Source organism: Apium graveolens, chromosome 7 (assembly GCF_009905375.1).
Source record: "Apium graveolens cultivar Ventura chromosome 7, ASM990537v1, whole genome shotgun sequence".
NCBI lineage: Eukaryota > Viridiplantae > Streptophyta > Magnoliopsida > Apiales > Apiaceae > Apium > Apium graveolens.
In genome coordinates, this window is record NC_133653.1 from 255,651,089 (window position 1) to 255,675,700 (window position 24,612).

The 24,612-nt window shown below is 35.3% G+C and overlaps 1 protein-coding gene across 1 annotated transcript; it reads right to left on the reverse strand.

The window, feature by feature from the left end:
• Positions 1-281: 281 nt before the first annotated feature.
• On the reverse strand, positions 282-22,913 carry LOC141671274 (uncharacterized). Its single transcript, XM_074477461.1, has 7 exons — positions 22,332-22,913; positions 20,556-20,634; positions 12,253-12,395; positions 11,286-11,409; positions 10,968-11,153; positions 1,517-1,588; positions 282-1,367 (listed from the first exon to the last, which is right to left on the reverse strand). Exons 1-7 carry the CDS (start codon positions 22,721-22,723, stop codon positions 555-557), a joined length of 1,809 nt encoding a protein of 602 aa, XP_074333562.1. The 5' UTR covers positions 22,724-22,913; the 3' UTR covers positions 282-554.
• Positions 22,914-24,612: the final 1,699 nt, after the last annotated feature.

Genomic DNA, 24,612 nt, shown 5'->3' on the forward strand with positions numbered 1-24,612 from the left:
TTAGATTATAAAAGATTAATAAAAATTAAGGGTCGAGATTAGATCTCATATCTCACCAAAATAGAGGTTCTCATTTGAGCAATCCCATATATATATATATAATCATATTTTAACATCATATATATATATAATCATATTTTAACATATGTGATGTATATATTGATCATTTTAAATTTTAGCCAAACAGATTCTATGAAACATAAACGGGCTTTGAGCCCAATAATGGTCGCTCTTTGCAGCCGAACAGGCACTATGTTTGTTGTAACATTTTTGAGACAAACTTCCCTAATCAAGTACGTGAAATGCAAAAAATTTTACATATTTCATACAACAAAACTCTCCATGGATACTGAAAATTCTGAAAAACTAGACATTTACAAATGCCTAGAGCAAATATACTATTCATGTCTTTTGGAAGCAATGGAGGCAAAAAAAAAATCTATCCAAGCTAGTTTCAAACTAAAGTTGGTTACTTTCTTCCACCCAGCTTCATCCACATTTACTTTTGTAATTTGTGTACCTCAGACATTAAACATAACAAATGAACCAAGTAACTAAACTATACTTGGCGAGTCCCCTTGCCAGTTGCAAACAGCACGGGGCCAGCGTGTTCTGATGCAATCAACTAAAGGTGCATGCTGAGCTGGCTCAGATTTAGAGACTTCAACAACATCTTTATCATTCATTGCTGAAACTGAGGGCCCATCTGCCATAAACTCTTCGGGAGTCCATCTTGGAGGAACCGAAACTTTTAGTCTTGTGAGTCTGGGTCTTTGTATAGGAATCTCTCCTCCGAAAGACCCTTGGCTACCGTTGGGAACTGATTTTGCAATCCCATTAAAATGGTAAAGGTCAAAAACCTTCTTCCCCATCAATCCAGTTGAATCTTTCACGCCACCCAAGTTTTTGTCTAAATTCAAAAGAACCTGCCAAAAATCATTCCACACAATAAAACCTGCCGCACTTAGGTTGTCGAATTTTTCACTTGGAAGGTTAATATTTGTTTCCCTTAGGACTTGATGTAAGCCTTCTACACTTATAAATCCCCCGCCTCCACTTTGATCTTGTGCATCAAACGCTCTACGAATCTGTGTTTCTCTACCCTCAAGTTCATTTTCCTCTTGAACCTTAGTATCAAGAGCAAATAAGACGGTGTAATGGGATTCACTACCAACTACCCATATTGGCCATTTTGGGCATTTGAGATGTTGACCTACCTTACAAAAGTTCAGAGACTCTAGAAGGGTAAGAAAACCGACTTCCACATTTGTGGAAATTCCATTCACAAACATCCCGCCACCTAAGTCCATCTTACCATCAAATACGTTGGCTACGGCTTCCCCGGAAAGTAGTAGGTTAACAATCTCCTGCTCATGGACAATATTGACCATTATAATAATTTCGAAATAATAATAGTAAACCACAGTATATACATCAAGATTGAAATAGCATTTAAACAGTCCGTCCAATAATAAAACGCACATTGACAAAATTATATACTACCAATTTATTATACCTGAGACGCATGCCCAAACGGAGCGGTCACTAAAGGTTGACTTGGATCATCCCTGTCAGCTTGAACAAATTCCTATTCAAACAATAAAAGATAGCAGACCAAAGGTAAGATAACTGCAATCATTACATTTCTTACCTAGCAAATGGCATAAGCACACAACCAAGTTAACCAAGTAAAATACACAATATCTCAGTTTCAGAGCAAACAAGTACCAACCATTGGCAACATATTAATTTTTTAATGATATGCACCTCACATCAGACAATTGTCTTTTTCCACGACGAGGATCTTTTTCCACCTCCATTTCCGCCCCGAATGGGCAACGGGGAAATTTCTTTTTGAAAAAAATTATAACAAATATGTAGTACATAATATACTTATTAATAAATAATTATCTAATAATTCTTAATATATTAATTTTATCTTTTTTAATACTAATTAAAATTTACTTATAATTTAAAAAAAGTTCAAATTTATTACTACTTTCTTAATAAAATTATTTAATAGTTTTAATATATTAATTTTTTTCTTTTTTACTACTAATTCAAATTAGTAGAATTTACTAAAAATATAAAAAAAAATAAGATTATTAATTTTATAATGTATTCTAATATTTTTTAAAAAATTAATAAATCGATTAAATATTTTGAAATTATAAAGATACGTATAAATCGTATATACTTTTAGTAATTTATTTGGTAAACCATATAAAAAATTATTATTTTATCTATAAAGAATGGGGGAATGGGGGCGAGGATAAAATTAAAATAAATCTTTATGGATAAAAATATAAGCCTATTTTTTTACGAGTCTTAGCCTATTACGTTATTTTAATAACGTTTCGATTCCCTATATACGTATTGTAATCCCTTCATATTTGATTAGACTTTATTATTGGAAAATACTTGAATATTATAATTTGGATTTTTTACGAGTTGTGATCTCTTTTACAAGTTGTTATCCATATCTTATATCTTCATTCGGGACTGGGATAGTTGTTATTTGGGATAGTAGTTGTTATGCGGTTTATGCACCCAAGTTTATCTTTATTATTTTTTAAATCGTTCTTTTAAGAAGTTGTCGTGTATTTAATATTTTATAATTATAACGAGTACTAGACGTTTAGACTTATTACAATTAAATCTCGATAAATGAATACCCTTGGGACCGAAACATTTTATTCATAAATTTAGATTATTCATTTATTGAGGTTAAAAATACATTACCTCAATGTTTGGATTAAGAAAAAATATTCATTTGACAAAATTATCCGTTTATCGAATATTTATTTATCATGGTTCTACTGTAAAGAATTAATTATACTATAAGAATTTAAAACTATATATGAAATGATTATTTAAAAATTGTATATTATACATAAGGAATACATTGATGTTATACTTATCTATACTATAATTCTGGCTTCTGGTTTCAGATCAGTCATTCATTCTAGTTAATTTTGCTCGATGAGTATAAGGCTTTGGTTTTAGATCAATCATTCGTTCTAGTTACTAGATCAGTCATTCATTCTAGTTATTGGATAGGTGACCCGCCTGCAAAAAATCATTTGATTTCCTATCTAAACTGAAGTATTAGTAACTCAAATGCTTCAATTCAAATTTCTCCAACCAATCCATCTTTCAACTAATGATTATATTTAGAATTCATTAGATAAATTTTTATGTGCACAAACACATTTAATTTTAAAAATCATCAAAATGATAAAAATGGTTCTACAAAAAAAATATTAACAGATAAATATGAAAAAAAAATATAAATATTAAAAGCACTTGAACGGCAGTAATAAAAGGAAACTCTAATTTCGTTATAATTTTTTAAACTAAAATTTCATAGTTTCGTAATTAGCATAAACTGCATGCAATGATACATCATCTCGACATATGTAATGTATCTATAAATTAATCCCAAAGCAAGTGTCTTGTTTGACTTTTTGCAATCAAATTAACTGATCTTTGACTAAAATGTAAAAAAATTATTAATTTTAAAATACTGAATATATACATCTTAGAGTAAATTATATATACTTTTTAACAATACAATTATTCATCTTCTTTCAATAATTTGATATATATATACATCAAATATATATATATATATATATTAATATATATATATATGTAATTTCCAATTAAAAATTTGGTCAATTTGACCAGAAAAAATCAAACAATACACTTGATTTAAATAGGGAGTATATAAAACATATAATAAAGATAAATAATAAATATTTAAATTTTATTTATTAAACAAACTACACTTAATAATATCTGAAAGACTTGAAAGCAGGCGAGAAGCAAGGGGTAAAAAATAGTACTGGAACAAAAGCAATGAGTACATATTCTATCTCAGTATTACTCCATAAGATATCATACATCATGTACATAATGATCTCGTTATACAGTTCATAACTTCATAGCATAACTTTCCCCAAATCTGACACCAATATTAGTTTGATTTGCCAATTACTAGTCGAATAAGAAACTCACTTTTTTTCCTCTACCTTTCTGTTTATTTCAACGCAATAGTATCGGAACAAGAACTTCACCATTTAAAGGGCAAAATAGGGTCTCAAATTAGTTTTGCCAAAACATCATATTCCATGGTTATTGTCCAAAATATGTGAGACTTATACTGCAAACACCATCGAAAGAGACAATGGGGGGTTCTTAAAGGTGTCATTTATTATTCTTAGGCTTCTTTGTCACACATCAGGGTCAACAGCCAACTGTGCTCAAAACTTACTCAAGGCGTAGGATTAAAAAGAATTAAAAAGGGGTATCATGGTAATTTAATAAATTAAAGTAGCAGTCTTTTTATTTAAAAGGGAAATAGGAAATATTGGTGGGCTTGGGCCGCGGAGAACAAAAGAGGGGAGGAGCAGTGGAATTAGGGTCATGTTATTTCTGTGAATTGAGAGAATAGTTTGGGAGAGGCGACTGGAAACTCTCGAATCCCTCCCAGTAGTTGTAATCGTTCTATACGTTATCAGTAGATTTATAATCTAAGTTTAATTCATCTCAAGTGGTATCAGAGCACTAAGATCTATGGCGCCGACAACACCTACAGTTAATCAAAGAGTGGAGGAGTTAGAGGATGCAATGGGGAATATGGAGGCTAAGTTGCAGGAGATGGTAAGTCAGGCTGTCGAGAAGGGTTTGGGGGCGATGAAGCAATCATTGGTGGAAGCGTTACGAGCCAATCAAGCGGAACAGGTGAAGAAACAGGGGCAGACATGGAAGCTTTGGCGGTACGGTTAGAAGGGCGAATCTCACGAGTCAGGGAACAACACGAAGCACTCATCTATGCCATTAAGGATTCGCAAGATAAATTTCAGCTAGAGGTAAAATCCACTCTTACTTCTATTCAATCTATGCATAATCAACCTTCTGATAAGATGGAACGAAGTGTTAATCATGCGGAGTCATCGCGAGATGTGACTTATACTCCAAACAGAGAGGGTAGTTTATCTGGGGGTTTTGGGAGTGCGCGCGCAGTATGACAGGAGCAATCAGGTCGGTGTGGGTTCTGGAGGGGGACCTGGAAATTGGCGTTTTCGAAAACTCGACATGCCAATTTTTGATGGGAGTGACCCGGATGGATGGGTTATGAGGGTTGATAGGTATTTTGATTTTTACAAGCTTACGGGGGAAGAGAGGTTGGAAGCAGTGGTTGTAGCTCTTGAAGGAGTTGCGTTAAAATGGTTTCAAAGGGAGAATAAAAGGCATCCGATTCGTCGTTGGGCGGATCTAAAAATATTTGTTCTCAGGCAGTTTCGATCAGTTCATGGAGGGTCTCTCTACGAGCAATGGTTGTCAATTCAAACTCATACAGTAGCCGAGTACAGGCGTAAGTTTATTGAGACAGCACCGCCACTTGACCGTGTGGCGGAGGAAATATTGTTGGGACAGTTTTTGACTAGGCTGATATACAGGCTGAGGTGAGGCTATTGAGTCCGATAAATCTAGAACAAGCAATGGAGTTGGCTTTACGGGTTGAAGAGAAAAATACGGCAGTGGGATCAAAAAAATTGCTCACTAGTTCGTTCAAGTCAAGTATGTATTCTTATGCTTCAAAGGGCCCTGCAGCAGTGCCTTCCGTGAGTGGACAGACCAGTCCTACAACGGTTAGAAGTTGGGTTTCTGGAGGTGGGGAGGAATCACAGGCATCAGTAACCCACGCCCAAGTGGGAATGAGTGTAGGAAAGGGCTTGGGAGAGGTTCGGCGTTTAAGTGAGAAGGAGCTGCAGGAAAAACGCTCAAAGGATCTATGTTTTCGATGTGACGACAAATGGTCAGTGGGACATCGTTGTCGAAGACGGGAATTGAGTGTTCTTTTATTAGAGGAAGACGATGAGGAGGGGTCAGAGGGAACAGGTAGTGAGCCACCTCAATCACCGACGGAAGACCAAATGGGGGAGAAGCAAAATGAGGTAAGAATGCATCCTGAAGTGTCGTTAAACTCGGTAGTGGGGCTGTCAAACCCCCAAGACAATGAAGTTAAGGGGGTTTTGGGGGAACAGCGAGGTCATGGTGCTTATCAAACCCGGGGCCACGCATAATTTCTTGTCCTTGGACAAGGCAGAATTAAACGTTCCGATTTCGGAGTCGGGAGGGTTTGGTGTGGCATTGGGGAATGGACATACCGTGAAAGCAAATGGAGTGTGTAAAAATGTATCAATTCAGTTGGACGGAGGTTTGGTCATGCACGAGGATTTTTTGCCTTTGAGTTTAGGTACAACGGATGTGATTCTGGGGATTCAATTGTTGGAAAGTTGGGAGCCGTAACAACAAACTGGAAATCACAAGTGATGCAAGTTCAAAAAGGGGGCACTACTGTGGCACTGGTTGGAGATCCGATGTTGGTTAAATCCCAAATTTCTTTGAAGGCAATGATTCGCACTCTTTGCAAGGAGAAAAAGGGGTTTTGGGTGGAAATAAATAGGATGGAAATTGGAGAGGAAAAACAAACAGGGAAAACAAGGTGTAGGTAATAGAATTTCTGGCGGAAGTGGTGAAGGAACATCGATCAGTTTTTGCAGAACCCGAGGGCCTGCCCCCTCCCAGAGGCCGAGAGCATTTCATTCGGTTAAAAGAGGGGAGTCAACCTGTAGGGGTACGACCTTATCGGTACCCCCAAAGTCAGAAGGATGAGATAGAGAGAATGATCCAGGAGATCTTAAAAGCGGGGATTATAAAACCATCTAAAAGCCCATTTTCTAGCCCCGTTTTGCTAGTACGCAAGAAGGATGGATCTTGGCGTTTCTGCGTAGATTATAGGGGTCTAAACAAAGAGACTATACCCGACAAGTATCCCATTCCGGTGATTGAAGAGCTACTAGACGAGTTACATGGGTCAAGGATTTTCTCAAAACTCGATTTGAGGGCGGGATATCATCAAATATTGGTGCAAGACGAGGATACACACAAGACCGCTTTCCGAACCCACGATGGGCACTATGAGTTCTTGGTTATGCCATTCGGTTTGATGAATGCCCCGGCAACGTTTCAATCCTTAATGAATGACGTGTTCCGACCGTATTTAAGGAAATTCGTCCCGGTCTTTTTTGACGATATCCTCATTTATAGCAAAACCAGGGAGCAACATCTGGAACATGTTAAACTGGTTCTAAGGGCACTGACAAATCACAGCATTTACGCGAATATATAAAAGTGTACGTTTTGTAAAGACCGTGTAGCCTATCTCGGTCACGTCATCTCAGGCCAAGGTGTCGCAGTCGACAATGAAAAAACTAAAGCTATAGTGGAGTGGGAACAACCAAAAAACTTGAGGGAGCTTCGCGGGTTTCTGGGCCTTGCCGGTTATTACCGAAAGTACGTAGAAAAGTATGCTCAAATAGCTGGGTCATTAACGGACCAGTTGAGGAAAGACAATTTTGGCTGGTCAAATGAAGCTAAAAGGGCATTTTTGCAATTAAAGCAAGCACTCATAAATCCCCCTGTGCTTGCAATGCCTGATTTCTCTCAAGAGTTCGTATTAGAGACAGATGCATCCGGTTTCGTTCTTGGAGCCGTGTTAATGCCAGGAAACCATCCTCTAGCTTATTTTAGCAAACTGCTAGGCATACGAGCTCGTCAAAAATCCATCTATGAAAAAGAGTTGATGGTTGTGTGTCTCGCCATTCAAAAATGGAGGTATTATTTATTGGGTCGGCATTTTATTGTGAGGACTAATCAACAGAGCCTGAGGTTTATAATGCAGCAGAGGGAAGTTGGTAGTGATTACCAAAAATGGGTTTCAAAGTTGTTGGGATACTCTTTTGAGATACAATTTAAACCGGGACGAGCCAATAAAGTGGCAGACGAGCTATCGAGAAAAACTACTGGGGACATTGAGTTGGGAGCCTTGTTGTCATTGCCTGAATTAAACTGGGAGCATTTGCGGCAAGAAGTAAAAGAAGATCCATTCTTGCAACAAATCATAGTAGATTTGCAAGAAGATTCAAATGGGCACGAAGGGTTTTCTGTGGCTGAAGGTTGTTTGTTGTATAAAGGGCGTGTGGTTATACCGCGAAGATCGAAGCTAACGAACATGTTGTTAAGAGAGTATCACAGCTCTCCAATTGGGGGTCACGCCGGAGAAGTAAAAACTTATCTCCACCTTGCCTCTGACTGGCACTGGTCGGGAATGCGGAAAGAGGTAACAACTTATGTGCAACAATGTGGGGTGTGTCAGCAAAATAAGTTATCACAACGATCTCCAGCCGGGCTTCTACAGCCCCTACCAATTCCTACAAAAATTTGGGATGATATTTCTATTGATTTTATCGGGGGACTGCCACTGTCAAAAGGAGTTGACAGCATCTTGGTCGTTGTGGATAGGTTGTCAAAGTACAGCCATTTCTTGGGGTTGAAACACCCATTTACTGCAGTCTCAGTAGTGGAGGTTTTTACAAAGGAAATTGTGCGACTACACGGGTTTCCAAGTTCGATTATCTTAGACCGTGACAGTTTTCTTGAGTAACTTTTGGAGAGAGCTTTTCAGGATGAAAGGGACCGAACTTAAACATAACACGGCCTACCACCCCCAAACCGACGGCCAAACGGAGATTGTTAACAAAGCCTTAGAAACTTACTTGTGTTGCTTTGCTGGAGCTCAACCAAGACGGTGGGCGCGTTGGTTACCTTGGGCGGAAAATTTTTTACAACACAGCCACTCATATGTCAACACAGCTGACCCCTTTTAAAATGGTTTATGGGAGGGATCCCCCACCACTACTCAGCATTGGACGGGGACAAACCCCAGTGAGTAGCATAGAAGAAATGCTTCAGGAACGTGATCATTTCTTGGATGAATTGAGGCTGAATTTGGTACGTGCTCAGATTATAATGAAGGCAGCTGCTGATACAAAATGCAGGGACGAACTGTTTGCAGTAGGGGATTTTGTATACCTCAAATTGCAACCGTACCGTCAACGGTCCCTGTCAACGGTCCCTGGCACGCCAACCTTTTGAAAAACTAGCAGCAAAGTTTTACGGGCCATTCGAAGTGATGCAGCAGATTGGAAAGGTGGCGTACAAGCTTAATTTACCTCCTGAAAGTAAGTTACACCCGGTTTTTCACGTGTCACAACTGAGACGAGCTATAGGGACTGTACCAGCTTCCCCCACAATTCCAAATCAGTTAAATAGTGATCTAGAACTTGTGGTCCATCCTGAACAGCTGTTAGACGTGCGTCATGTGGGTCCAAAGGATAAGGGACATCGGGAGGCATTAATAAGGTGGAAAAATCTACCGGAATTTGAAGCCCCTTGGGAAGAAGTTGATGGTATTAGTGAGCGATTTCCGGAGTTCCACCTTGAGGACAAGGTGCTTGTGTGGGAAGGGAGTAATGTCACGCATCAGGGTCAACAGCCAACTGTGCTCAAAACTTACTCAAGGCATAGGACTAAAAAGAATTAAAAAGGGGTATCATGGTAATTTAATAAATTAAAGTAGCAGTCTTTTTATTTAAAAGGGAAATAGGAAATATTGGTGGGCTTGGGCCGGGGAGAACAAAAGAGGGGAGGAGCAGTGGAATTAGGGTCATGTTATTTCTGTGAATTGAGAGAATAGTTTGGGAGAGGCGACTGGGGACTCTCGAATCCCTCCCAGTAGTTGTAATCGTTCTATACGTTATCAGTTGATTTATAATCTAAGTTTAATTCATCTCATTCTCATAGTTCAGTATGGTACTTGGTCCATCGTATAGTAATGTTTTAAACTAAAAACATATATGTAAATTACAAGATCAGTATTTCCTAAGACATTGGGTTTTCATGGAACAACCAACTAGCACAACTAAATGGTCCGACTAAAGGAGCAATTACAAGCTAAATGATTATAATTGGGTTTTTATGGAACAACCAACACAACTAAATGGTCTGGCTGAAGGAGGAATTACGAGCTGAATGAATAAAATTGTCAAATAGCTTGGAAGGCATTCTTAGTGTAAAATGATCAAAAAACAAAATAATACTTCAAAGGTATTTAGGCATAACACTAGAATTAAATTTAGCACTAAACCCCATAAAATTTATCTTTGCTACCAGCAAAGTGATTCACAAGATCCTAGATAAACTACTTCCAACTAAAATCAAGTTATCGCTCACCGTAGACTTAATCAAATTGGATCACACACAGGAAATCAGCAATCACTACCTTATCTAAACCACAGATTTTCTTCGAGAAACATATGTCCGTTTATCATACGTGAAAAATAAGCAGGGATCACCAAATTTCTCATTCCCCACATGCCTAAATCAGGGAGAGGTCATACCCAGGTATTTAGTACATAAAGATCATTTACTGTAGAATCATAGCTATAAGTTACGACCCTACTTGACATGTATACATTTGTCTCTTACACAAGTGATATGACGATATGGTGAGAGAGAGAGAGAGAGAGGAGAGGTCATACCCAAGTATTTAGAACGAAAAGATCATTTACAGTAGACTCATAGCTATAAGTTACGACCCTACTTGACATGTATACATTTGTCTCTTACACAAGGGATATGGTGAGGGACAGAGAGTGGGGCTATAATTGGAGATACTGTTGTTTTTAATGCAGAAGTTACAGTACTTTAGTCCCTGAATTTCATAATCTGCCATCATTTCATACTATATATTCATGACAAACAAATTTTCATATTAAAAGAAAAAAGGCAACTTGCACATGCATATCTGCACTTCAGAGTTAACCTGGGTGAGATGATCAAGGTACTGGAGTACTCTACTTTCTTATATTATAATTAAATTCGTAAATTTACAAAAAACGCAGACAGAAACTACATGGACATTCAAATTCTTGACCTTTTGCATAACTTTTGTCCGGAAGGGGTGAAGGGGGATCCTAGTTAGTGGCTAGAAAAACAAACAAGAAAGCACGAAAGATGGCACCACAGAATAGGATTCTCTCTATTGAAAACCATACCAGTCCTCGAGAAAGCAAAGCAGATATTAAGAATAGCATTGCTCCCATACGGCTCTGGAAAAGAGGAATCATTTCCTCTAGCCTCCGAACTGCAGTATCCATTGAGGTGTATGTTGTTACTCTAAGAACTTTTTGAAAATCCAAATATGTCTCAAGTGAAAGGCCTTCGAGTGCTTTTGCAATGACCTGACAGATGCGGCATGGAAATTGCCAAAGAACTATGAGTTTGGAAATTTATTATTTCAATTTGTAAGAATTACTCCGGTTGACTCCGATAAATTTTATTCTAGAAATAAAATCTGTTCTCATTATATTCACCTCGTCCTTCGGAATATTGTTAGGCCCCTTGATTTCAAATTCAAGGATACTCAGTGATGCAATTGCAGCACGTTTGTTACTTCCGCAAAGAAAGAGCATCTCAGCTAAACTTCTGACCAACGCTCTACAAACCATGATAAGTATTAGTTGTAAGAATCACATTAGACACGGCCAAAAGACAAACAAAATACCCCAAAAGACGCATTATTTTTGAAAATCATCTTCATATACAAGTCCTGTTATGCCTCAGAGACATCAGAAAGACAGCCTCTAAGAGCTTTAAAAGAGCCAGATGTGAGATTAATCCTCGGCCTCACAGAAAATTTCGATAAAAAAATCTATCATCTACTTCTAAGAAATGCGGGTAAAGTATGCAAAAAGATATATATTTAACTTTATTAGTTCGAAGATTTAAGAGTGTTAGCACAACTAATACAAATTGTTAGGAATTGCTGGGATCCGCTTGCATCACTATCATGTTTACCCTTGTTTTTGACATGATTCTACAGACAATCATTAATTGTGTTCTATTAATATAAAAATAAATTTATCGCTTATGTATTTAGTTTTGTTGAATGTTGACTATTAGAAAAATTGAGCATTTAGAAACTACCAAGACTCAACAAAAAATTTATCGACTCTAGGGGAGCCACACACCTACATCACCTATTTACCAGAAGGTCCAAAGATCGAACAGGGAAATCAGAGAAGATAATCATAAAGAAGCTAAAAGCAACAAAGTGGAATTGATGGAAAGTTCCAATCATGGTGTTAATAACGACTATCAGAAAGCTGATCTCAATTAAAGACCTGAAGGTTTCCAAATAATTGATTAAATGATAATTTAACTCCTTTAGCAGAGATGATATGTATTCAAATACTTACAGATTACCTAAATATAACTTAAGTCCATGGAAACCGAGTTTAATGTTCTAGCCACAAGAAGGAACAGTGTCAGGAAACTTACCTTAACTTCCTCTCTTCAGTTAGAGATGCAAATATGTCTGGATCAACACACTGAACTCTCCTTGATTCAAAATTTATTGCCACATTTAATGTTGCCTGTCCAAGATCCTCTTGAGAGAACAAAAGATGTTTGAGAAGAAATGCCTGTAGAACCAAAATATCTTTTAATAGGACAACAGATTATCACATCCTTAACATTGATACAAACTAGTCCGTCACATCTTTATATTCAAGCTCATTGGTTAGTCCCCGATGCAGCCTAACACAGTCTTATCTATGTGTCACTTTACATGATTGCAGAAACTACTAAAGCACGTGGTTCTTGATTTATTTTTGCTCTGGATCGTAGAATATGATATATGTTCCAAATGAAGGCCTCCTTGGTTAGTAACCCACCCTCAATTGTTTAAATATTTGTGTGCTTACAGTTGTCTGTCTGTCCATTTGTGCGAGTCAAGGTGAGTTTTATACTCACTCCATCTCATTTTGTGCGTCCTATTCTGACTAGCATGCACTCAAATTGACCAAATTTTGACTTTAAATTAAATTATTATACAACTAAGAAAATTTCAAAACATACACTTCAAAATGTAATTTTCAGTTTTTTAAAATAATAAAAAATTTCTTTCTAATTACAGGTCTAATTAAATTTGACAATAAAATAGTCAAAACATGACACATAAAATGAGATGATGGATAAAGGCCGTTTGTGATATCTTAAAAAAAGTAACTTATAATTTAAAGTTAAAAAGTGTCATATAAGTAATAAATAATTATATCTTAAAAGTAATATAGGTGTTTGACTAATTTTACTTATAAGTTGGTGAAGTGTATGGTATTTGTAACTTATAAGTTGAAATTTACTGTTTAGAAAATTTATATTATAATTCGTGGATTTAAAATTTAAAAACAACTATATTTAAAAAGACAAGCTATTTTATAAATACATCATAACATTTTATAAATAAATCATATATCATAAAAATCTAATGTATTTTTGTTTTTTAATATTTTAATAAAATTTAATATATTAGCATTATTTTTATTATAAAATAAATAATTTGTAAAGATGTCGAATCGGTCAAATATTTTTTAAAAAATAATCGCGATGTTTTCGAAAAATTGAGGATTTTCAGAATACTAGATGTAATACATTCTATAACTTAAAACATTCATGACAAAACTAAGCTAACTTATTAGTATAGGATATAAATAATATCAACGAAATAGATACAATCTATCCTAACTATTTAGAAAGATTACAAACTGCTAGAAGTAATTCATGCGAATAGATTACATAAATTGGTCTGGGAGATGAAGAAGGTACCCCATGTAGCACATTCTACTTATCCAAGATTAGAGGGTAATAAAGCACTTTCAATATATTTGTTAAACAGGAAACATAAGTTGGAGGACCTCGTTTCCCATTTAAGTTGAGGTTTAATGAACCCCAAACACCCCATTATAATATTTGATCCAGTTAACGCCTCACTATAAGACCCTAAGATTATAGAAGAGCTAGCAACTTAACATAGATGTTCTTATAAACTTGTCTGGCAAGAAATTTATGGACAACAATTTCATCAAAGATATTGTCGATTTAAAAGTAACCAGGAGCAATGTGAACAAGTACACAATCTACCTATATATTTCAGACCAAAAAAGGGAACAGGAAAGACAGTCAAAGTTTGACAACCATGCTGGAGAAAGGTAGAGCATTGTTTATTTGCTACTTTTACTTTTTAAACTGACACCCAGAAACATTTAATTCATATTTCCTTCCCAAGAAAATATAGTTATAATTATCAGTTGTATAAAAACCTAGCAGTCAAATTTTCAGAAGGTTCATTCTAGATGAATTTTTTAGTAGCACTTAGGAACACGTCAGCGGAACAGATAAATGGTATGGCATTTGATATATTCATTTCAGTCAATTTGAACCAAATTCAAAATTAACGTTTCCCATTACTCCTAATCTTATTATGTCAGGAATAAGGAATATTAATGTGCATTAGTATAGGGCAGTGTTATAGTATTGGGTAAAGTATGTTATGTTAAGTGTCATTATGGGTACTTTAGTCTTTATCAGTCAATGCTTGTGTTTGTCTATAAATACCTGATGTAACTTTCATTTCATGTTATGTTGAATATGAAAATGGCTTTGCCACCAAAATTCTCTCTCTCTGTAACTGATTCTTACTTTCTCTCTCTAGGGTTTCTAAACCCATTCTATGTTGAAAAATAATCTAGAAAAATCTTTAAGATACTTCATTAAGGTGAAAAGTCGAGAGTCAGGGAGTTATTAGAAGTCCAAGTGATGTTCAGTGACTCTCAATTATGAGATAATTAATTAGCTATCTAGAATGATCCAAGGAATCTATAAAATCATATGTACTAATCTGCTTTGATAATCAGAAAAAACCAATTCAAATAATATAAGCTCTATGCAGTAGCATCCTCAATAATATTCATCATTATATCAAAAACCATCAGTGGTATCAGAGCACTGGTCTCTGGATAAACAGCACAGCAAGCACATCAAAGCTTCTGTAGATCATTTACAGTCAGAGAAATGGCATCAGGTTCAAATAGTACAGCAACAAATTCTAAAGAATGAATTTAAAGGCTCACAAAAGGTAATATCGATCTTACTTCAATCTCTTTGGAAAGAGTTTGATAATCTGTTAATGAAAGAAGGTGAATCTATAAAAGTATTCTTCTCTCGTGTTTCAAATATCATTAATCAAATTCGGAGTTTTGGAGACACAATTGAAGATAAGAAAATTGTTGAAAAGATTTTGAGAAGTTTACCGGTCAAATATGATCATGTTGTGGCTGCTATCGAAGAATCAAAGGATTTATCTCAATTAACTCTGGTTGAGTTAATTGGATCGCTTGAAGCTCATGAAAGCAGAATGTCCCGGTTTACAAACCAGCCCATAGAGCAGGCTTTTCAGTCCAAGTTAAGCTTCACAAACAAAGAAGAATTGTGAAGGTCATGGTCAGAAATTCCAAAGATCAGGAAGCAATTATCGAGGAAGGGGGAGAGGAAAATCCCACGACCAAGGAAGAAAGAATCAGAATGAAAAATCCTGTGTTCTTACTGCAATTTGTGTCATAAAAATGGGCATCATACACATGATTGCAGGTATGAATGTACGAGGTTCATCCGTCCTAATCATTTTGACAGATTGTTGGTTTCGACAAAAACAAAAGGCCAATTTTTCTGAGAGCAGCGAGGCTTCGGACCAATTGTTTTATACTTGCCTTAATACTCAAGAAACAAGTGATATCTGGTACGTTGATAGTGGTTGCTCTAACCACATGACAGGAGGCAAGAACATCTTTGTTAATCTGAATGAGAACATGAAATCACAAGTCACTCTTGGAGATGGAAAACGTCAAAATGTTGAAGGCAAAGGAGTAGTGGCTGTACAAACAAAGGAACGTACTTCTAAACTTATTCATGATGTTCTTTTGTTCCAAGCCTAACACAAAATTTGTTAAGTGTTGGTCAATTGGCACAAAAAGGATATGTTCTTAAATTTGAAGGAGATCATTGTCTACTTCTTGAAAAGAAGACAAAGCAACTGATTTCTCAAACCAAGATGGCACCTAACAAGGTTTATCCGTTGAAAATGTCATCCGTTGAAAATTATTCTCTCAACGCTGAAAATGATGAGTCCCTGCTATGGCATCCCTGCTATGGCATCTCAGATTCGGCCTTAAAATTATTGAAACGAAAAGAAATGGTTCTTGGCCCGCCCACAATTGCAGAGGAACAGAATATATGTGAAGGCTGCATCTGTGGAAAACAGCATCGTTTTCCTTTTTCTAAGTCATCTTGGAGAGCCAAAGCCCCTCTTGAACTTGTACATACCGACGTTTGGGGACCTGCAACAGTCCCTTCTCTTGCTGGAAAAGGATATTTTCTGCTATTTATTGATGATTACACCCGCACTACTTGGGTTTATTTTCTGGAGCACAAATCGGAAGCATTTCTGCATTTTACTACATTTAAAGCTATGGCAGAAAAACAATGTGGTCATTCTCCGAAAATTTTAAGATCCGATCGTGGAGGTGAATTCACTAGTAATGAGTTCCAAAAATTCTGCAAAGAACATGGAATAAAAAAGGAGTTGACCGTACGTCGCACGCCCCAACAAAATGGTGTCGCTGAACGGAAAAATAGGACAATTGTTGAGATGGCCCCAAGCTTGTTCCAAGGTAAAAAAATTACCTAAGAATCTGTGGGCGGAGGCTGTTAATACAGCAGTCAGTGTATATTCTCAATAGGTCTCCCACAAAAGCCGTAAGAAATAAAACACCTTATGAAGCATGGTTTGATGAAAAACCTAAGGTTAATCATTTTAAAGTATTTGGTAGCATTGCGTACTCTCATGTTCCAAAAGAAAACGAATCAAAAGGATTTACGTTGTTTAATCCTGTAACCAATCAACTTGTGATTTCTAGAGATGTTATTTTTACGAAGCAGCAACATGGGATTGGGAGAAAGATGAAAATGAAAATTTTCAAAAGATTAACTTTGTTGGGCCTCCATCTACACAAGAAAGAGAACTGGAAAATCAGCAAACCGGAGAAACTAGAATTCTTCATCCATTGATGTCGATTGTTCCGAAGACTCGGTCTTTGGATGATATTTATCAAAACTGCAACATGGCCTTACTATTCGTTGAACCACAAAGTTTTGAGGAAGCTTCGCAAGAAAATTCATGGAGAACAGCAATGGATGAAGAATTGAAAATGATCGAGAAAAAATCAGACTTGGGAGCTCGTAGAGAAGCCTAAAAAAAAGATGTTATTGGACTAAAATGGGTGTATAAAACAAAATATAACGAGGATGGTTCGGTTCAAAAAGATAAAGCTCGTTTGGTTGCGAAAGGATATTCGCAACAACCTGGAGTTGACTTCAACGAGACTTTTGCACCGGTTGTTCGGATGGAAACTATAAGAACAGTACTTTCTCTAGCTGCGCAACTCAAGTTGAATGTCTATCAACTAGACGTAAAATCTGCATTTCTCAGCGGTAATCTCGAAGAGGAGATATTTGTAGAATAGCCCCTAGGATATGTCATTAAGGAGCACAAGAATAAAGTTTATCGCCTCAGGAAGGCCCTTTACGGATTAAAGCAGGCCCCTCGAGCTTGGAATGGCAAAATCAATTCCTATTTCCAACGAAATAAGTTTCTAAGAAGTCCATCTGAACCATCACTCTATGTCAAAAAGGAGGGTCCAGATTTTCTGATTGTTTGCTTGTACATAGATGATCTAATCTACACCGGTACAAATGAAAAAATGGTTGAAGATTTCAAAAAAGCCATGATGAAGGAGTATGAGATGACTGACCTTTGTCTCATGAAATATTTCCTCGGAATGCAAGTTAAGCAATCTCCTGGTGAAATATTTATTTCACAAGAGAAGTACGTTGATTATATACTCAAGAAGTTCAACATGACAAATTGTAAGTCTCTTGCTACTCCCATGGCAGTCAATGAAAAGTTATCTAAATATGATGAAAGTAAGAAGGTTGATGTGAAATTGTAGAGAAGCTTAGTTGGCTCTTTGATTTACATTACTAATACAAGGCCAGATTTGGTACAAGCTGTTAGTGGGGTTTCAAGATTTATGAGTGAGCCATGTAAAGCTCATTTTGCAGCAGTAAAGAGGATATTACGATATCTCAAAGGGACAAAAAGTTACGGACTGCTCTACAGGTCTGAAGAAGATAACAAGCTAGTAGGTTACTCGGATAGCAATTGGGCAGGTTATGTGGATGATAGGAAGAGTACTAGTGGTTACTTGTTCAGCCTTGGTACAAAAGCCATCTCCTGGTCATCTAGGATGCAAAAAACAGTAGCCCTATCCTCCGCAGAAGCAGAATACGTGGCAGCTGCAACTACAGCCTGTGAAGCAATATGGTTAAAAAGGATTCTGGCAGATATGCAGCTACAAGAGGATGATTCTACCGTTATATATTGTGACAACATGTCAGCTATTGCACTGACAAAGAACCCTATTTTTCACAGCCGAACAAAACATATTGAAATACGTCATCATTTCATTCGAGAACTTGTTGAAGACGGTGAGCTGAAAATTCTGCATTGCCAAACCTGAGAACTAGCGGATGTCTTTACAAAACCACTGCCAGCCTATAAGTTTAATTATTTTCGAGATTTGCTTGAAGTCAAGATTTTACTAGATTAGGGGGGGTGTTAAAAAATAATCTAGAAAAATCTTTAAGATACTTCATTAAGGTGAAAAGTTAAGAGTCTGGGAGTTATTAGAAGTCCAAGAGATATGTTCAGTGACTCTCAATTATGAGATAATTAATTAGCTATCTAGAATGATCCAAGGAATCTATAAAATCATATGTACTAATCTGCTTTGATAATCAGAAAAAACCAATTCAGATAATATAAGTTTTGTGCAGTAGCATCCTCAATAATATTCATCATTATATCAAAAACCATCATTCTATCTCTCTTCTCTCTCAAGTTTCTCTCTGATCTCTACCTAATCTCTCTGATTTTATCTCTATTCTACTCTAAATCTCTGTTTCTGAGCTTACTTTAGCTGTTATCCTACTTAAATCAACAGAAAACACCAAAATAGACACAAAACAAGTCAGGAACTCACCAGATCCTGACAGATTAACAGCTATGTCAAATTACAATTTCGAAAACTCAGGGACACTGGTCTATGCAATTAATAGCAGTAGCACTTCATATCAGTCCTCATCATGTTCTTTATCTAATTGTCCCAACCAATTATTTTACTATATCAAATATGTTATGTATTTCATTTTCCACTATCCACGTAGACGCACAACTGATGGTTGCCATTCACCCACTTTTTCATCTGCTAAATTAGCACGACTTTTGAAATTCCGAAGTTTCTCATACAAACTTTCTACAACAGCTTTTGGATAAGAGACATTTCTTACGACTTGTGTGTGTGTGTCACAGAGAGAGAGTCTAACACAAACTTTCTACAATATCTTTTTGGGTTGTAATATGATCAGAAAGTTACATGGCTTACTCCTTAAATAATTAACTTAAATTTCCAAGAATCCTAAATCAAGAGATATTGATTGATTGATTGACTGATTGAGAGAGAGAGGAGCAATAATCATGCTACTTACATTTATAAGGGCTAAAAAAGAAAGAGTAATAAAAAGGATATCAAGCCAAATTAGTGAAAATTAAAAGGGTAAGCCTGTCTGAGGGACGATATAGAAGTAAGAGCACTAGTATTCTGGCACTAAATTTTTCTTTTCAGTTTCCTCATCACCAGATATCCATTTATTGATTATTTATTACATAGCATAATCGCCAACTTGTACTGATTTTATATATATTACAAGTATGCAAACTTTTCTTTGAATTTTAGCTAACAACTTTTGCACAATTTTGAATGTTTTAATTAGTTCAAAAATTGCAAAAAAAGAGTCCATGAAGCTCAGAAAAAAATTACATATCTAATTATTTATGAATATTATTATTGGACTATTTATTAGTGACCGGTAATATCTGGTATCACAGTTGACCTTCCTAATCCATGTACTGTATAATCCTTCTTGAATTGTCAAGACGTAGATCGTTTCTTGAATTTGTGTTCGTGATTCATTGCTTTACGAAATCACAGTTTATGGATTATACTAAATTTTCTATTAGTTAGGAAGATCTCTTAGAGATATAGAAATCTTAACTTAGTGGCAGAGCCATAAATTCTAAAGAGGGGAACACCATATTAATACTTTTTGTTCTTACAAATGCATAAAAACTAATAATGCATATAAAGAATATACAACTCAATTTAAAGGTGCTAACTTCATCGGTCATAACTAGAACTATTAAAATGAAATCTTCGAGAAAATGAATGTCGGCCCATATTATGGCTTTAGAGTGCAATCTGGATAGAATAATAATTCTTCTCACTAAATGATCTTATAGGGTCTTCTGCTGTTATTTTAATAAATTCTAAGGTTCATATTCTCATCAATAAGCTTTGAGGCTTTACATGTATAATTATGTGAACTTTGAGGTTTATGATATAATTCAAACATGGGATAAGAGGACAGACCGGAATAACCAAAGGATCTTTTATCAACAACGAAAGCACTCAACCATTTATCTACACCCCACTCATACCTAAAATCAAATGTTATGCTATGCAGAATATACTCATTGTTTTCACAGACCAAAGGTGAGTAGATACCCCTGGACCAGTGGTTGGGCATTATATTATATACATGGGAAGTTAAAGATGTTTAAGGGAATTTACTTGAATAGTTGCTAACACACCACAAGGTCCGCCTTCATGTTGTACCAAACCCATAGATGTTTCTGTATCAGGACTAAACCTGCACCGGAATAATCACTTCTAAGCAATTATAATAACAATAACTACTTCTAATATAAATATATCATGACAAGTATAACAATGGACATAATGGGGGCACCATGCAGGTAATATATCATAATTATATTAATATATATTCGAGGAGGAATAAAGCTACTGCTAAAGAAATTTGGAGATACAGTGAGAAGACATTTTTTCAGTAGAACATTCTTCATTATCCTACATAAAAAATGATTTAAAGGGGCGCTTAATTCATGGTTAATTAACCAGGTTAACAGGGTTTAGAACCTCAATCACATGTGCCGTGTTCATATGAGCAATTGGGTTGATTGGAATGATGACTTAAGTCCCATTTAACAGAGTAAATCATTTCGTACATATCCCTGAGCCCCTTGGTTTTTTTCAAATATTTTATCCCAAATTGGTTTTAAATAATTCCCAACCTTTATTCAAGAGTACAATTGGACATTGAAATTTTAAAGAAATTTCTCCTAATTTCAAACCTAACTTGGGCATATAGAGGCTAGAGCACATCATAATTGCATGGAAATCTTTTCTCACTGGATGCATTTATTTCACCAAGAATACATCATAAATGTTTAAAGAGATAAAATGTTGTCATCAATGTCGGATAGCTTCAAGGTGGTAGAACTTAAAACCTAATAAATCATTTCAAAGGAAAGCTACCTACAAAAGAAATAAAAGTTGAACAGATAAACATTTAATGATGTTGTTCAGCAATGACCGAAAGCTCTTAATTCAGGCTTGATAAGTTTCAGTAAGTCAAAAACCATTCATAATAAAAACAATAGAGTCAATTCAAAGATTTGTTGATCTTTAATCAGACAAGGGGGAAAAACCACACGAATGTCCAAGTAAGACATCTTTGCTCATATTTGTTCGACTAATCAAACATAAGTAAGATATTACAGTATGTAACCATAAATACTACGGAATGCCCCTCCGCTGTAGCATAACTAGCACTTATGTTGGCAGTTTATTTAGCAAAAAAACGTATGTTAGGAAGTTCAAAGCTTTGCACTCATATCCATTTTTACTAAAAGGTGAACACCTGTGTTTAAACCCAATATAATCTCCATTTCATATGTGCATTACATTTATCAACAACACTTAACCCCCTGCAATATACTCTAGAGCTTCAAGCACATCTACCATAAATCACTACATTTAAAAAAACCATAATAATATCCTCCAACTCGATAAAAATGGTATCTTTAAAACTCTAACCAAAAAACCCAACTTTATCCAAGTACAAACTTAATATAAACTCCATTTGCAATGTACATTACAATTTTCAACCACATATCCATACACAACACAAAAAAATTCTTTAAATCAGGAAATTTATCCTTTAACTCGATAAAAATAGCATCTTTAAACCTCTAACCAAAACTCCAACTTTTATCCGCGTATAAACCCAATATAAATTCCATTCGCAATGTACATAACATTTTTCAACCACCTTTATCCCTAAACAACCGCTACAAACAAATTCATAAAAAGCCGTAATTATATCTTAAAACTCAATAAATATTGCATCTTTTAACATCTAACCAAAAACTCTAACTTTTGCACAAATTAAACCAGCTTACGCAAACAACTACAACACGTAACACAAAATTCAACTAAACCAAACTAACAAAAAATCGATACATTATCGAAAACAAAAATCAGTACCTAATCCCCTGATTACTCCACTGCGCGAGAATATCCTTACTAACACCATCCCCAAACACCATCATAAACAACATCCTCGCCTCCTCGGCACTTATCTCACTCCCTAAACCAACACTCTCCTTCTTACTCTCCACTCGATTACTCGAATTCCACACACTCTCACTAATCTCCGCCTTTTCGACTTTCGCTATCAAACTCGGAGACTCCGACACACCTCTCGCCGCCATCATCCGCTTCTCCGCCGCCGCCGCCATAAGCTCCCGCTGGGATTTCCGATCACTCTCCGGAGACTCTCCGATCGAATTCTCCCGCGGTTTGCTCCGTTTCGGCTCCGGCGGCTCGTTCATACTCATCCTCAACGCCATCTGCAAATCCTCATCTTCATGATCCATATATATATGTATCTATAATCTAGGGTTTCAAATTTTCAATTCAACTCTCAATTGCACTTAATCATATATATATACACACAAATGTATGTATATTAGCTATTCAATTAGCTATATATAGAAGTGAATCAATCAAATTGAATAAAAATTAGAGCTTGGAGAAAATTGTCTATACGTACAGATTTTTGTATGTATATATTTATGAGGAAAGCGAATCGTTTAATTTTATCGATTAGGGTTTATTGAAACGACAACGTTTCGACGAAGTGGCAACGTGAAAAGACTATATTATCTTTGTTTAAATTGTTTAAGGTGAGTAATTTTAGGAATTATTAGGGGTAGATTTGTAATTTAAAGGAGTTGTAATCGGAGAAGATACTTGCCTTTAACGGGGAGCTAAAAGGAAAGAGGTGTGTTTTTCACAGTTCAGGTATGGAGTTGCTTAGCTGGATTGAATCTATTGTTTTATTTTGTTACTTTTTACGTAAATTTTTGGTTTTTTAAGAGATGAACTAGCTCTATAACTCGCATGTTCTCTGATGCGTGAATTAATGTTATTTTAATTGTAATTATTGACGATATATTTATATAATTTCATAATATATCGATTAACTAAATATCTCTTTTTATGGAGTTGAGATCGATGTCGTACTTAACATGTTTTTTCTCAAAATGGATTGAATATGCGGCAATGAAATCGAAATATAAAAATATTATACAAATGACAGCATACATATCTCATGAAAATAATTACAATGAATGAAATATTGCGAAGTTAATTAAAGAGTTACTATATTTGTTTACATGGTACAATTAGTGATACAAAATACAATGAATATGAGATAATTCTTACTTTCCAAATTAGAAAATGTAATAATTGGATATGAAAGCCGACATATTAAATATAATATTGTACAATTGATAAAATAAATATATTTTTCAATATACATCATTTGTATGATAAATATATTAATAGATAGGTCAGTAATCAATGGTTATGGAAATTGATAAATGGACTACATCGGTTGAACTATCGTAAAAAATCGAGAATTTATCGAAATGCTAAATCGAAATAATGTCGAACATATTTTTATATTCTTTTTAAAATATATAAGTAAAATAATTATATTTGAGATGTGTAAAATTGCATTTGTACATCCATATTAAGTTATAACATTATTTTGTGTGCATTATTTATTAAAATAATAAGAGTCTTAATCATCTTTACGCATCTCTCTTCTTCTTCTGTTATCTTTTCAGTTTCTATTCGGCAACCGTCTGATTTCTTCATTTAAAATCGTCATTCTTCACCAACTCGATGCTGAGTATATTTCTTCTTTCTTTTCTTTTCTTCATAGCCTCAAATTGTGTGTTTGATTCGTCAAATTTTGACCGGAAAATTGCCGATTTTGATCGAAAATGGCAAAAATGTTGTATGCACTGATTTTGTTCTATAATATTGTTTGATTGCCTTCTAGCAATTTATCGACGAAATTGTCGATTTCTATAACAGTGCAGTAATCTTATAACTTTTTTACTTATACCTCTGAAAAAACTTTAAATTGGTTAATGTAAGAAAAATGATTCACATTACCATTGTAAAATATTAATGTAACCGTAATGAACTTGATATTTTAATATTTTATTATATATATTCAAAATCTTCAAACCTGTCTTAGTTTATATTCGATTTGGTCATATAATAAGAATCTCAACTTTATTATAAGCCCCCTCATAACCTACTATTTTATACATATACAAAGAGAATATATATTATATTTCTTGGATTTAATACTTGATACACTAACATTGTCATTTTCAGATTAGCTAACATATTAAATTTATTTACTGAAAATAATTTATTTTATATAAAGTCTTCAAAAAAAATAAGA